Source organism: Chelonus insularis, unplaced genomic scaffold (assembly GCF_013357705.1).
Source record: "Chelonus insularis isolate UGA/USDA-ARS -01 unplaced genomic scaffold, ASM1335770v1 contig_75_pilon, whole genome shotgun sequence".
Taxonomy (NCBI): domain Eukaryota; kingdom Metazoa; phylum Arthropoda; class Insecta; order Hymenoptera; family Braconidae; genus Chelonus; species Chelonus insularis.
In genome coordinates this window covers 611,066-627,054 of record NW_023276737.1, presented here as the reverse complement: position 1 = coordinate 627,054, position 15,989 = coordinate 611,066, and the positions used below count along the sequence as shown (strand labels likewise).

The 15,989-nt window shown below is 29.3% G+C and overlaps 1 protein-coding gene across 13 annotated transcripts in view; it reads right to left on the bottom strand.

Moving 5' to 3' along the window:
* Positions 1 to 15,989, bottom strand: part of trol (terribly reduced optic lobes) — a 69,738-nt gene that overhangs the window by 20,119 nt on the left and 33,630 nt on the right. For 4 of the 13 annotated variants that reach the window (XM_035090077.1, XM_035090081.1, XM_035090086.1 and 1 more), the window contains exons 9-19: positions 14,635 to 14,742; positions 11,152 to 11,268; positions 10,302 to 10,418; positions 9,969 to 10,082; positions 9,445 to 9,555; positions 6,214 to 9,249; positions 2,972 to 3,139; positions 2,571 to 2,711; positions 2,325 to 2,435; positions 1,604 to 1,717; positions 424 to 540 (exon numbers count right to left, since the gene is read on the bottom strand). In XM_035090077.1, coding sequence (XP_034945968.1) covers positions 424 to 540; positions 1,604 to 1,717; positions 2,325 to 2,435; positions 2,571 to 2,711; positions 2,972 to 3,139; positions 6,214 to 9,249; positions 9,445 to 9,555; positions 9,969 to 10,082; positions 10,302 to 10,418; positions 11,152 to 11,268; positions 14,635 to 14,742 — 4,254 coding nt within the window. Of the gene's footprint in view, positions 1 to 423; positions 541 to 1,603; positions 1,718 to 2,324; positions 2,436 to 2,570; positions 2,712 to 2,971; positions 3,140 to 4,792; positions 4,910 to 6,213; positions 9,250 to 9,444; positions 9,556 to 9,968; positions 10,083 to 10,301; positions 10,419 to 11,151; positions 11,269 to 14,634; positions 14,743 to 15,989 lie in introns of all 13 variants that reach the window. The other 9 variants (XM_035090078.1, XM_035090079.1, XM_035090080.1 and 6 more) reach the window with 9 other exon arrangements.

The following is a 15,989-nucleotide window of genomic DNA, read 5'->3' as shown; positions in this document are numbered from 1 at the left end:
TTTTTAATACATTTACTAATGAATATTTCATCAAATTAAAAAGTATTTTTGTTGTATAGCTTTGTCAAGTTTAAGTAACAAATGACTTTAACGAAATATTGGATTTATTTAATTTTAGACAGTAAAATGGTAAAGTAGTTTCTAAATATAATGTTAAAATGAGGGTGAAAATAGATATATCTGATGTTTAGTAAACATAGAACTAAGTATTATTGGAGTAAACGTCTATTATCATCATAAAAAGATAAATAATTTACAGAGATATTTTTGGTGTAATTAAGAGAAGAAAAATAATTTTATGAAGTAAATTGAATTTTTCCTCCAGTTTTTTTGAAATAAATTATGTTAACACTATGAATTATTTTCTATTATCAATAATCAATTATAGAACAATTGTTATTTGAATTAGAATATTTTTCTTACAGCAATTAAATTCGTCACTTCCATCATGACAATCTACATGACGATCACAGAAGAATTGTTTAGAAATACAAACACCATTGGCACAAGGTAATTGACCATCAGGACAGGGGGTAGCTTCTGCAAAAAATTTATTTCCCTGTAAACTTTAGACAACCCTTTAAATTTTTATAATTAGATTTCTGTTAGTATTGAAAAAAAAAAAAATTGAAAGAGCGATGTGCACGTCTTTAAAATCATAAACGAATGCAATATAAAAAAGAAAGTAATAAAATTTAATTAGAATAGTAAACGTCAAAAAAGAATTATCATAAAAATAGTCAAGTGATCGTAATTTTCCATAAGAGCCATTAAAAATTCGAACACTCTTATAAAGTTGACGTAGAAAAAGTAAAATTGCGTGCACATTGCTTTCTGTCATGCAATTATTGATCGTACTCGAAAAATATTATCGATTTGAAGCTTAGAAGAGACAGTGGATCAAACAAATACATTTTTTTTTTTATGATAAAAAAGTATGAGCTGTAAAGTGAAAAAGAAATAGATGTGTGCATAAAGATAATAGTGGTGTCACATGATATAATCTGATGATTCTACAGAGAGCTACACTACTCATGGTCAGTTACTTATGCTAGTTTAAATGTATTGATCGTGTACGAGAAATCAGGCAACCTGTGCTGAAATAGATAAAGTGATAATGTAGAATACAGTGGATGCCTTGATAATTAATAATGCAATCAATTAGTATAATTATATAAATAGATAAATATATAAGTGTTACTTGAATAATCATATCGTTTACTAGAAAAATATTATTTAGTGCTGAAATATATAAAATATACAAGACAGTGGTAAATAAGTGGACGACATGTTACAGGACGCGAGCGATCCATTCCGGCTAAATGTCAGATCGTTAATTAGTGACAGGCATCGAGATAGCGCGACCAAGTCGATGATAAATTCCATAGTTGCATTCCGTCATGCAGTAAATATTCGAGAACACGAATATACATATCGGTAAAGTTCACGGCTGGTCATTCGACGTGCTGGATAATGATAAATACCAGATATGAATTATTATAAGAGCGGAGAATTATTAAGAGAGATTTTATGTTAGAAAATACTTTTAATAAAGAAAAAACGAAAAGAAGGTGAATTAAATTATTAAATTGATTATCCGTACGACAATAAAGCTCGTCTGATCCATCATGACAATCAAGACGACCGTCACAACGTCGTCTTTGATCAAGGCACGATCCGTTGTCACAATGAAACATTCTGGCCGGACACTCAGTAACTATAAATTTCATTTATTCATTTTTTTGATTTTTTTAATGGAACATATATTTCTTTCGTGCACAGCATGAAAATAGTTGTATTCATTTTAATGTTGGAAACGTTTCTTTGTGCCAATTTTGATGGAACATTGAGTAAAAAAAAATTTTTTTAAGAATAATAATAGATTAGTTTCATTAATTTTAATTATATTTAATCAAAGGACATTGATAATTGAGCGCCATGACGAGTTGACATTTTTTACCTCGATATTATAGGTATCCACGACAAAAATAAAAAAAGGTATTTAAAATTTTTAATTTATCGAAAAATATACCGAATTTTTCATCAAAACAAATTTATTTATTTAAAATATTTTATTTGGTAATAAAAAAGAAATCTCGTCAATTTAATTTAATAGGAATGTTAAAACATTATTTGAAAAATGAATAAATCATGAAAGATCTAAAGAAAAATGTCATCGCTAAAATAAATTTTATCTTCTGTGCAAGAATGAAAAATCATGAAACTTCATGTTATGAATACAATTGTTTGAATAAATAGTTGCATCTATTTATAATAAACGTCTCGAATGTGTAATCGCCAAAGTGATTAATTAATGTAATTACCGCATCCGGCCTCATCAGATCCGTCACGACAATGACGTCGACCGTCACACCTTACTCTTTTGGATAGACATTCACCACTTCTGCATCTCCACTCGTTGGATTCACATGATCCTTCACGATTGAAACCCAATAAATGTTCAAAGCAAAATACCCGTTAAAATATAAAACAGAAAAGAAGAAAAGCAAAAAATAAAGAAAAACATAAAATCACAGAACAGAATAGCTGGAGTAAAGCTTCCATCTTACCACAATCGCGTTCATCACTGTTGTCATAACAATCAGGTCTACCATCACATCTGCGCCTTAAAGAAATGCATGTACCGTCTCCACAAGTCATTTCTGTTCTAGGATCACATTCCACCGGCCACCCAGGTGCAGACGAATCTACTTGCACATACACACCCAATTGTCACGACCTTTTTTATGAACTTTTGTTTAAAGCAAAATACCAAGCTCATTTTATTATCACATTCAATGCAAGACAAACAAAGAGACTTGGACAGTAACAATTTTAATATTAACATACCCACAAAAGCGTAAAATAATTTTCAATTAAATCAAGTAAAAGGAGTGATTATTATAAATTGAATAACTAATTAATAAAAAAATATGATGAAAATATAATAGAAAACATAAGTATAGCATACTATGCGGATAGGTAACGTGAGTGATAGTATCGTTCGTGATACTTTTCTCTCCACAATCTTCATCACTTCTATCAGGACAATCAGGACGACCATCACATCTGTAGATATCTTCAATGCATTTGCCACCAGTAGCACATCGGAACTGAGTGGGTGTACAACCCCGGTCTGCTATCAGCGACGATCGCCAAAAAATAAATAAACATAGACAAGAGCTCATCAAGCGGTGAAGCAATAAGTATTGTGTAAAAGCTTTTTAACTTTAACAATAACAATCATGACTTAAAAATTAGTTCGAGGAAGGCTGGAAGATAAATTGAAGTTCTTTTGGTTGGTTACTTTTAAATCAAAATAAAAATTTTAAAAAATGTAAATTATATTGAAAATCAATTCCCATGTAGATAGAATTAAAAAGAAATATCCCACACGACTAACTTCCCAGTGGAAAGAATGGAAAAATTTTTTTGTTTTTAAAATCCATTATTTTTATTATTATTATTATTATGGTCATAATTATTATAATTATATTAATTATAATGATAATTATGATTAAAGATCACGCATGGAAGTTTTACATAAATTGCAAAATTCAGATAGTTTACCATTTTTAAACACTTTTTTTATTCTACACAAAAAATGTCTGGACTGATTTTGCTGAAAAACTAATAAGTTTTAAGTTGCGTATCATTTTTTGTTCTCGAGATAATTGAGACGAAAAATAACTCTGAACGCACATACTCACACACGGACAATTTTTTTCACCAAATGTAAGTGCAAAAATGAAAAGCCCACGTTTCGAAATATATAAGTACAAATATTTCTGTTTAACAGTGAATTTTAGGTTGTCGTAAGTAATTTTTGAGTTATCTTAATAACTCTTTTACTAAGTAATTCTTTTACTAAGACACCTTTTAAGTCACAAGTTTACTTACAAGAGCTCAAAATTTACTATCATTTACATTTTGTGAAAAAATTCTCTCCGTGCACGCACAGAAACAACCATTTCAAAACTGTTACAGTCGACTCCAGGAACCTTGAAACGTGGAGATATGTCAAAATCGGACCCATTACTATAACTTCCCACTGAGAAATTGAAAATATTTAATAAAACATAATCTAGCTTCCATCAACCTCAAAGAAAATAAACAAAAATCAAAGGATCTGGAATTGATTGAGGAACTTAGGGATTTCTTACAGTAATTTTAGGTTTCCTTGATCGATTCCAACTTTTATAATTCGTTTAGAAATACAAGAATTATAGACAATTTACTAAAAGTTAGAAAGTAGTCAAACTTCAAGTACTTGTCTGCTTTATATCGGATGTAAAACTTTAAATCGATGCGGAAAGGTCGTACACGATAATCGGCTTGTATGCGCCCATTATGCGACTGTATCAACAATGCAGAAAGCTGCAATACTTTGTCTTTTAAATCTACTTATTTACGTGGCGGCACTCCCACCAGTACTTGATATAGTTATATTTGATAAATTAATTAAAAAATTCCAGAGACAAAAGCTATTGCAATTAGAAAGACAAACATTTATAAAGCTTTATCAATAAATACATTCGCAACAATACTCTATCGATGAATTTAACGCGCAAGGTCTAGTTAAAGATTGTTGGGAGACCATTACCGTCAGTTGTAAATCTACAATCGCGTTAGATAGCAACAGGTACATTGGATCTACAAGTAATAACAAATAGTTAAAATTTCTTCATATATATATATTGGGACTGTTATAGTAATAGTTATGTTAATTAAATTCAGGAGTTAATTGAGATTGATAAAAATTAACCAGCAAGCACAAAAATAGTTTCTATACCGCAATTAAGCTCGTCCTCAGCCCGCGGACAGTCGTCGTATCCGTCGCAGACAGAGCTTTGTGGAATACAAGAGCCATCCTCACAGGTGTAGTCCGATGATGGGCAAGGTGCCAAACCTGCGATGGCCGGTATTATAAAAGTATGGCTCTTGATTCAACGTTTCGATTTATTCATGCTATTTTAATTTCCAGACAGTGATAATTAAAATTCATTCGTGTATACATCAAGATTATTTTTAATCGTTTTAGTATACTTGATATTGAGCGGTTGCAAAAAGACTGATGATTTATGTGTTCCATTATGTTTACTTTGAAGTAATAGAATATTATGAACTCATTGAGTGACGTCTACATTGAACTAGATGAAAATTTTTTTTTTAACTTTTGATATTTTGCTTTGAAAAAGAAGATTAATATCAAATGATTATGATTTTATCCAAATAATTCAATTTATTAGACTATTTTAGTTATAAACTTTTTTAAAAATTTATAAAAATATAATTTCGTTGAAATAAAAAATTGTGTAAATATTGCTATAAATATGTGTTGTTTGAGCTTAACTTTGACTAATGTATAAAAAATTTATGAAATAAATAACAAAATGTAAAAATGAAAATATACTTTGTTGAAAAAATAAAAAGTAAACTATGCACAAGTAACTCATAATTTATCACTCTCTGAGGTTGAACTTTGGATGAGTCATTCACCATCTATTTATTATTTATTATCCTCACATTTTTCAATTAATAGTATTTTATTGTTTATAACAGATATATAATCGAAACCATTGACAGTCAGTTGTGTATAAAATGATACGATCTCTCGATTTATTATTGAATACTTTCGCTATGGCTCATTGAATAAATAGCATAATTAAATCGAAACGCGAATAACATAAGCTAAGAGAACAGATAAACGATTAAAGCAACTATATAATAGAATTGTATTGTAAATACTCTAAAAGCACCAATTAATTAACCTTCGTTATCCATTCAATAGTTTACAACATTTTTTAAAGCTATTTAAGATCAGAAGCAGCTCTAACTCTGCTCATGTACTATGTACAATGTTATGATTTAATCGAAGATTATGATAATTAAATATGTGGTGTAATGAAAAAGTGTACAAAAACCTGAAAAAAATAATTTGGACATATATATAAGCTGATAGTCGAATAACTAGTGTCGATGACCATTTCTTGCGAAGTCACCATATTCTTTCGAAGCTTTTTTGCAAAAACTTGAAAGTTGCAGCATCAGCAGCTGAGGTGCCTTCCTCATTTACATTCTCGTGAAATTATATTACAACAGATTTAAATAGATACAAACACATAGAAGACGTAACGAAGTTTCCCTTTTTTATATTTAGTTGATAACTTTTTACAGTTTTATTTTTTTACTACTTTATTTATTGTTTAATACCTTCGTCTCTGTAATATTCACATAAGTCTGAATCCTCATCAGATCCATCATAACAATCATAATGTCCATCGCAATAACGTGTACGTTGAATACATGCTAGTCTATCATTACAAAGAAAGTATTTTTTAGGATTGCATCCTAATGGTTGATGAAGACCACTTGTTGTTGCTGATATACTCTTAAGTGCCTTAGGCTCATATATCGTTGGCGTTTTATGCTGTAATTTTGCATTCCTGATGTCATCCTCCAGGTAATCTAAATATTCACAACCCTGTTCATCAGATCCATCTAAACAATCATTCTTTTTATCACAGATTTTTTCAATGTCAACACACAATCCATCACAATGGTGCTCCCCATTGGGACAATCAAATTCCAACTCTTGATCATATAATCTAGAGTTTAAATCTAAGTCAATAGCATTCTCTGAATAATCAGTTCTCGGCATTTTTACATCAACTTGATTATTGTTTATATCAGTATTATTGATAGATTTTTTTAATAGTCCTGACCCAACCGTTTCTTTTAGAGTTTTTGATGATACACTTGTGTTTTCCAACGACAAATTGATTTGCTCTTGTAAACTAAATTTACTGTAATTGGAATCATCAAATAGGCCAATCATTGAAGGATCTTCGGAAACTTCTGGAAGAACCTCTGGAAAAGGACAACCCCAGAACCAACTAAAAATCCACCAAGAACATGGTGATGACAATACGGGAGTTGTAGATAACATGTTATTAGGGTAATCCGTAGTAGCATTAATATCAGATGTATTTAAAAAATATTCAAATGAGGAGAACATTAAAATGTTCTCTGATGTTGAAGTTACGGAATTATTACTACTACTACTACTACTACTACTTCGTATGGTAGTAGATGAAGGAGTACTATTGGCAGCAGTGTCATCAGTAGTAGTAATAGTAGTAGTAGTAGTAGTAGTTGTTGTTGTCTTATTCATTTTTCCTTTTCTTCCATTACCATTTTTACCTTTCTTCTTTTCATTTTTCTTTTTTCCTCTTCTCGATTTTCTTCTCTTATTCTTATTCCTTTCTCTGTTGTTTCTGTTACTTTTATTTCCTTTGAACCTCTCCCTATGCTTTTTCCCTTTTTCATCCTTAATTCTTGTCTTAATCATCCCTTCAACGCTTACACTATTCAATGGCACAACCTCCAATGTATTTGAACTTACATAATTTGATTCCTTTGAATTTATCAATTTTAAATCTAAATTTTCGTTCGATTGGTTTGCTATTGTACTGTTTTGTAATTCCAGATCTGTATTTTTCATAAATCCACATTCAACATCACACTTTTGTGCAGTTGAATTTAAAAGAGTGTCATTATAAATAATAATATTAGAGTCTTCTACGCCACTGAATGTTACGTTAAAGGTATCATTTTTTAAAACATACTCTAACTTATCAGCTTTAATATTCAATAAATCAGATGGATTATTATTCATTAAAATTTTTACCTTGTTTAATTTATTTACATTTTCAATTTTTTCGATTATTTTATTTTCACTCGAGGTCTCATTCCACTTATCTAGATCACTGCTTTCTGATCGTTTATAACGAAAATAAACTTTATTTTCTATTGATTTAGAAGTTTTTTCAGTATCCGATTGATTTAATTTATGTATCGTAACTTTGTATTTGTCAAAATAATTTTTAGTTTTGCTAGCTTTTGTCGGTACATCAACAAACAGGTAAAATTTCGTTAAATTATGTTTCCGTGAGTGATGGATTATTGATGGAATGTGTTTATTTTGTCTATGATTCATCATATTATTGCCTTTTGTCGCTTCAAAGATATTATGTGGATTGAAAATCGGTTTTAATTTTTGTTTAGTATCTTTGTTTATTTGTTGAAATAATGAAGCATCAGATTTGTTATTCATTGATTCGTCAAATTTAAATTCTCCGATAGATTTATCTTTCGTCTTTATTAAATTGTATGAATTGATATCATTATTGATGTCATTAGTTGTTATTTTATTAAAAGCTTTCAATTTAATCCTTCTGTTATTTTCAGTTACATCAATGTTTTTCATTTTTTTATCTTTTTGATCTTTTGGTGATTTAATTAAAATGACCGATTGGATATCATTTGAAATCTCAGATATCACTATATCGACTTTTTTAGATTTTTGGAATATGTTCGGAGCTACAGTTGATGTAGTAAAAATGAATTTGGTTCTCGTAGCATTAAATTTATCCCAATTTGTTTTCACCGTAGTGAGATTTTTTGACCATTTAGGAAACATCAGAAATTGTTTAAACCTTTGATCTTCTGGCATTATTGTTCTGTATTTATCTCTTATATTTTCTATATCTTTTCGTCGTTCTTTTATAATTGAATTATATTCGTCAAGCCATTCTTTGAAAGTTTCAGTTTGCCCTTTGTTCCAGAATGATTTTAGCCATTTTTTAAAGTATTTATAACTCGGAGTCAATGACTTTTCCTTACTCAGGAACTGTCCAATATGTTGATAACTTGGAATTGAAGTTTGATTAACGTTCATTTTGTATTTGTAAGAAAGAATCGTTGGACGTTTTATTTTTGTCTTTGTTCTTTTTCGTTTACTTCCTAATAAATGTAGATCGACCCGTGTTACATCTTTATTTCTAACTACTTGCGGAAATATTTTTCGCAGTGATTTTCTTGCTGAATGATTCTGACTAGGCTTAATCGGCTTAACTTGATAATTCAATTTGTCACTCTTGTTTGTTATTGACTCAACTGTTTTCCGGTTGATCGATGGGTATTTAATATTTGAATTTCTCGCCCATTCCCAATTGTGGTCCGATCTATTTTTATATTCATTTAAAACATTGGATGAAAGTTTTTCTAGTTCTGGAAAAGATTCCAAAATAGAATCCATAATATATTTTCCAGAAAAAGGGAAATCTATTGTTTGATCTTTTTTCCTCAGCGGCTTGATGCGTTTATTTTCTCTATTTTTCTCTATCTTCGTTTTTCTTGTTTTATCTCGTGTTGTTTTTGTGTTATATTTATGCCATTTGTGTTTTTCTATAGTGAATATGAATGAAATTAGGTAATGTTTTATTTCAATGATGGGAGATCATTAAATGATTAAAATGATTAATTAACTGGTTAAAAAAAAATTTCAATATTTAAATTCTTCGAGGTTTAAAAAAGTATTTAATGTAAAAATATTTAATGAAAAATGTCATAAAAGCATGATTAAAGAATAGCAATAGTTACCACATTGTTCGTTTTCATCTGATCCATCCTGGCAATCGTTGACACCATTGCATTGCAATTGGTAGGGGATGCATTGGCCACTGTCGCAACGAAATTCCGTAGCTCCACAACCTGATCCACATAGCAGATAGCACCACTCATGCGCAATTTTTTTATAACAATAATCAGCAGCCACCACCTTCTTTTTTACCCTTCGATTACTCCATTACCCATTCTACAAGCCCGCAAGAAACCTCTACACGATCTCGTCGAAATTTTCAAGATTAACCTATCGATCCGATAACCCTATCCACGGAAAGTTCGGTCAGCGTACTAAATCGAGAGGGTCGAAAGCTTCTTCGAGTACAAATTTATCATTTATGTTATCCGTCTGAACTAATGGTTTGTTGTTTTAAACAAAATTGATGTTTCGAATATGTCAATTAGTAAAAAATAGTCGAGAGTTTGAAATCTCTGGATTTATGATGGCTGTTTTTATATTGTCAGTAGTTTAACACATTAATGATCAGACAAATATTACTTACCGCACTGGCTCTCATCCTCTCCATTTCTGCAGTCATTGTTTCCGTTACAACGTTTGTCGATACTCACACAGCTTCCATCCGCACATCGGAATTGATCACTGCTGCAAGTGCTCACTATAATCAAATTTGTTATCACTTATTAGTCATACTTTTTTTAGATAAACAATTTTATTCCTTAAAAGTAAAATAATGATAATCATTGTTAAATCGTTTATATTCATTTTTTTCAAGTAAAATAATAATAAACTAATATTCAAATTAGTAATAAAAAATTAGAAAAATATGATTATAAACATTAAAAAAAATTGAATAAATAAAATAAAATAAAAATACCAGTGCAATTTCTTTCATCAGACCGATCATAACAATCACTCCGACCATCACATCTCGCTGATCCATTGATGCAGTTACCATCATCACATCTGAACTGATCAGGGGAACAACGAACAGCTAAATAATACATTAAAATGAAGAAAAAGATTAACTTAAAGTACTAAATTTTTTAAAGATTAAAAAATAATGAATAATCACTTTGAAATGAAACTTTATTCTTTTTCAAAATAATGACTAAACATTTCGAATAAAATTGTAATCCTATGCATTCATAATCTACCCAACACTCTTACTTATTAAGGGAAAGTAGGGTAAAGTGGAATACCAAGAAAAAACGTAAATTAACAAATTAACTATTACATTAATGAATATTAATAACTTTTAATGCATTAATAGATTGAAAAATTGTTAAACAAAAGTACAATAAGCGTTTTCAAACTTATTTTAATAAATTAGTACATTTTCTCGAGCATTTCACTTTGCTCCCGTGTTCCACTTTACCCTCCTTTCTCCTGTATGAAACTCAGATATTCTAAAAATACTATTATATTAATTTTTTAAATATAATTCGTGCTGCATGCATAATGTCCAAGTGTCTAACAATATGAAGAGTATGCTTCAATAAATGTAAAACCGAAAAATGTAATCTAAATTATTCATCAATTTTCTGCCAACGATTGACCTTCTTATTAATTTAATATTCCCCTTAATATAATATATTAATATTGATTTCAATTATTCCATAAACTATACTTTAGGTAAAATTGAACCTAAGAAATGTCATCTTTTTTAGCCCAATCTGACGATTGAATTCATATAATACTTATTGAATAATTATACAAATCCATACTGTTGTTGTCGCAGTTCATTTCATCACGACCATTGGAGCAGTCATGAATGCCATCACATCTCCTTTTCTTGGAAATACAAAATAGTGCTGCACATTCGAACTCATCTTCTTTACATGCTGTAAGAATTGTCGGTTTTACACTATTTATTTGCATTTGTAAAGAAATCTACCTTCGATATTGAAACCGTAGTAAATAAGTAGAAACACTGACACAAATGAACACGAATAGAAAATGAAAAGAAGAAAAAAAATGTTCTTATTAAATTACATAATCGCTATGTGCTGATATTCACTCAATCATGATCATGAGACGTCGACACAAAATGAAGCAAGAAAGCAAATGCTTCTGAGAAGAGGTCAGATAGGAGTCAGTGACATTGACAATTTAATAAATATACACATATGATCAAATTGGTCACAGAGATATATGAAATAAGCACCACAAAAAGCGACACTTAAGAAGATCTTTAAAATATATGATGTGATTTTATTTGGTAGATATTTTAATAAATTGATCGTTGAATGAAAGAATAACATCTGCGTGAGTTAAAAAAACGTCACGTAGGAATGTGATTTGAAATGATTTAAATCCAAACGAGCACATGGAATGAGAAAGCTGCTGGTACCTAACGGATATTCGATTATAACCACTAGGGGAAAATGCAAAATTTTTACCAACGCTGTGATCCTCATTGCGGCCTTTCAGGCTTCAATGCATCGCAGTTTCCCTAGAGATTAACGTCAGATTAAAATGCGGCAAGTTATTAGGCCAACTAATAAACGCTACTCAAAATTCCATTCGGAAAGCTTTTCCCTCAACATATTCTGACAACATATCTTCTTTTTTATCACGCCCTAAAGCGATTTCAACTCAGCTATAATTGTTCTAACGAACAATCAATTTTTCATTTTTTCCTAAAAATTCTAATTTTACCAAATTACTCGGTATTGGGTTATTTTGAATGACAAGCGAAAATCCCATAGTTAAATTTACACATTTTACTCTTAAAATAGCTCGAATGTAATTCATTTTATTAATAAATTTTTGATAAAATGTTAAAAATAATAATACCTGATGTAAAAATAATCTTGTAATCTGTTAAATAATTAAGTAAATTAAACCATAAGTTGCACAATACGATAATTATATTTTCTTAATTTAATCATCTTGTCTGAAATTTCAAAATTTGTTGTCTATTTTAGAAATAAACTGTACAATTTTTTCGACGTGTTTGTTAGAAGCAATCACGAAAATCCCTAATTCTGAATATAAATTTATTATTAATGACTCATAAAACAGCAAAAATTTAATTCTTGAAATTTAATCCAGTAGCAAATAATAGCGTAAAGCGGGAGCTGACTACGTATTCAACTTTAAACATACGCTTTCATTTCTTATTCTCAGGACAAATATATATGTACAAATTTTCACTCGAAAAAGGATTGATTTTAATTTTTTTCAAATTATCCAATTAATAAAAAATTACTATTATTAAATTTCGAACAAAAAGAAAATTATTATTAAAATATACAATGAAATTTTGTTCAGGATTTATTGAACAATAACATTATGTAATGAAGTGTTGGATAATATTTATACCTATTATTGATGCCTCAGTCGAAAATATTTAATAACGTATTTACAATAATTTAAACAGTTTTAATTAAATTCCACATATCTCATTAAAATGGTAAAATTAACAAAACAATAAGTATATACTTTCCAAAGAATTTTAACAATCATTGAAAATTAATTCATACGTGAAAATAAATGTTTCAACGAGCATAATTTTGAGTAAAAAAAAAGGATTAATTAATCCTTATATAGTAAATAACCTAATATAGTAGTATAAAAAGTTATCTAATAAATTGTATTATTAATTACCGTGTATGAAATTTAAAATAAAATCACATAGAAGGTTTATGCGATAGAAACACGTACGGGTGCGGTGTTCTTGCACGAATGAAGAGTAAACGAATGATACGAGTACAGTGACCTTCTTTAGAATATTGCTGTCTAGTTAATCGTGCACCAACGTCACGAGTTGGTATGTCGGTACCGGCGTACGTAAAGACCGAAGAGCTACTGATGGTCACGCTATTATTATTGTCACAGCCATTATAATTATTGAGTCCCATCGTAATCTGTTATAGTCCATGGTGCGATTAGTTCCACAGTTCCGAGGCATGCAAAGCTTCCTCCCTTATTCATTCAGCAGAACACTTTGATGTGTATAATGCCCACCAGTGCAATAAATAATAACCAGGCTAAAGGTGACATTAGTATACGTAAGGACCATCGGCTTCCTTTTACTTATTATACACTGAGTTCCGAAAGACCCCAAGGAATAAACACATATATATGACTTACACGGAGGATCATGTGTGCTACACATACTTTCAATCTGTAACTCTTGACTTTCAAGAGCCGGGTTAAGATTGCTGTCGAACCAAGAGCACAAGCAAGTGTTTCATGTCTTGAAGCTAGTGATTATATTAGTGCCAGGCAATTCATTTTTTGCATTAATTGACAAACATAATGGATTTATTATTTACGGAATTAGTATAATGGATTTTTTTTGATAAGCTTAACTATTATTTGCTCAGTTAAAAATTCATAGATAAATTTTTTCAATCATCAATAAATTTTTTAATCAAAAAATTATAAATAATAAATAGAAAAAACCAATAATAAAAAATTACTTGATTTGGTTTTCTTGAAAATAGCTTGATTGAATTTGTTTAAAAGCCGATTAATACCACAAAAGAACGAGAGCTGAATACAAAAAAAAGCTCAAAATATTAATTGAATAAACTACTGTCGAGTTATAGTTAGTAAAAAATTTATTTACCGATAAAAAAATTTTATTGAGCGGTATTTATAGAATATAAAATTGAAACAATACAAAAAGGAACGTATACATGCACATAAAAAACGTTTTCAAAAATTAAACTGTAGTTAATTAGAATAAAATTTTTATTGAAAATTCTTTCGATTTTATAAATTTTTGGTTTTAAACGGAATGCTTTGAAAAAGAATCTGATATTATAATATCAGATTCTTTTTCAAAGCATTCCATTTTAAACCAAAAATAAGAATTTTTTGATAGTATTTAAAGTTACAAAAATAGTAGGAATCACCACATAAATAAATTAGAAAAAAATTCAGAACATACTTTTAAAAACTTTAGTAAGAATTTAGCGGAAATGTAGCTTTGAACATGTGATTCGTATGTTAAATACAGCCCACGACAAATAAACTGCAACAAAACACCGAAGCATATGAAAGCTCACTGCTTTAGAGTATTTTGTTCGACATAACAATAGCAGCATGAACAATTCAGTTTGTTGCTTTATTATGTAAAAGAATGAATATTTTTATAAGTTGTATAGAAAATCATTCTACTATTAGTTTTAAAAAATCGAAACACTTAGAATTCATACACAGCCATGCAAACCATGCAATACATAAACAATACTCACGGCAGTTCAACTCGTCAGATTTGTCATGACACTCAGTGACGCCGTTGCAACGATAACGACTGTCTATACATTGACCATTCCTACATCTAAATTCATTCTGTGTACAAGCTGAAATAAAATACAATTTTTTATTAATAGAATTCCATTTGATTCGATTAGAAAAAATATTAAAACATTTTTTTACGAGCAATTTTATTACACACAAAATTTTATTTATTTACTTGGTAAAATTTTTATATATATTATTTGAATATCAATAAATAATTTCTATGCTGAAATAAAATCTGTTGAAATTTTCAATTACTACAGTGACTCAAATATTTTGATCGAAATACAAAACCAATGTGGTTTAAGGTTTAAATGAAAACACGGTCAATTGAACTAGAGAATGGGATCATATTATCTAAATACACTAGATAATTCCAACATACCAAGCTTTGACACGAGAAACTGCGATTCAATGACACTACTTGACACCAGTACATCATTTGCTTGTGAATAACAGCAAAACTGAGACTTGAACCGAGCCCTCAAAGTGCCCCTTGACCTAACTCAGGGGTTATGACATTAAATGCACTTGATCATTTTTTCATGATCGCTTATTGCATTTTTTACCTAGTGATATTATTATGTGAATATATAGATAGCCTTTTTGCATGTCAACACAAAAATTTAATATAATCACTTTAAGAACTCTGATGCTATTGATCATGACATATTTTTATACACATTTTACATCAATGTATATATTGTAAAAATATCTCTAGACAGATTCGTTGGAAATTGAGGAGCACTTGAAGTTAGTAGAAAAGTTGAAAAAAGTTTATTTTCGAGTTGCATTAATAAATAATCGAGAACATAAAAATGTACATTAGATACTGAAAGCTTTCGGAGAAGTTTCCTGAATGTATTTATATTACGCAATGTCTATCGTCAAGGTACTTCCATTAAACCCTTGCTCAATTTGACAAAATCATCGTAACTATATACAGCTGTTAAGAAAAAATTCTTTAAATTTATGATGATAATTTTATGTTTACTAAAAAAAAGTACTCTCATATCGTAGTCTATTTAAACTTTAGTATTAAGATCTATTAATTTCAGAAAAAATATATAAATGAAATTAATAGATACTTTTTGAATTAAACTCACATTCAGGTATTTCAATAAATGAAATAGACTAGGAAAAAAAGATTTGGTCCACTCACTGGTTGACCTATACCTTTAACTTCTCATTTGATCTCCTTAAAGACCACAAACCACTCCATTTATTCCGTATTCGAAATATTCATTCTTTGGAATATTTTTGTAATTGAAAAATAATAAGAAGAATGCAAATTCTTATTTTTTGTAAC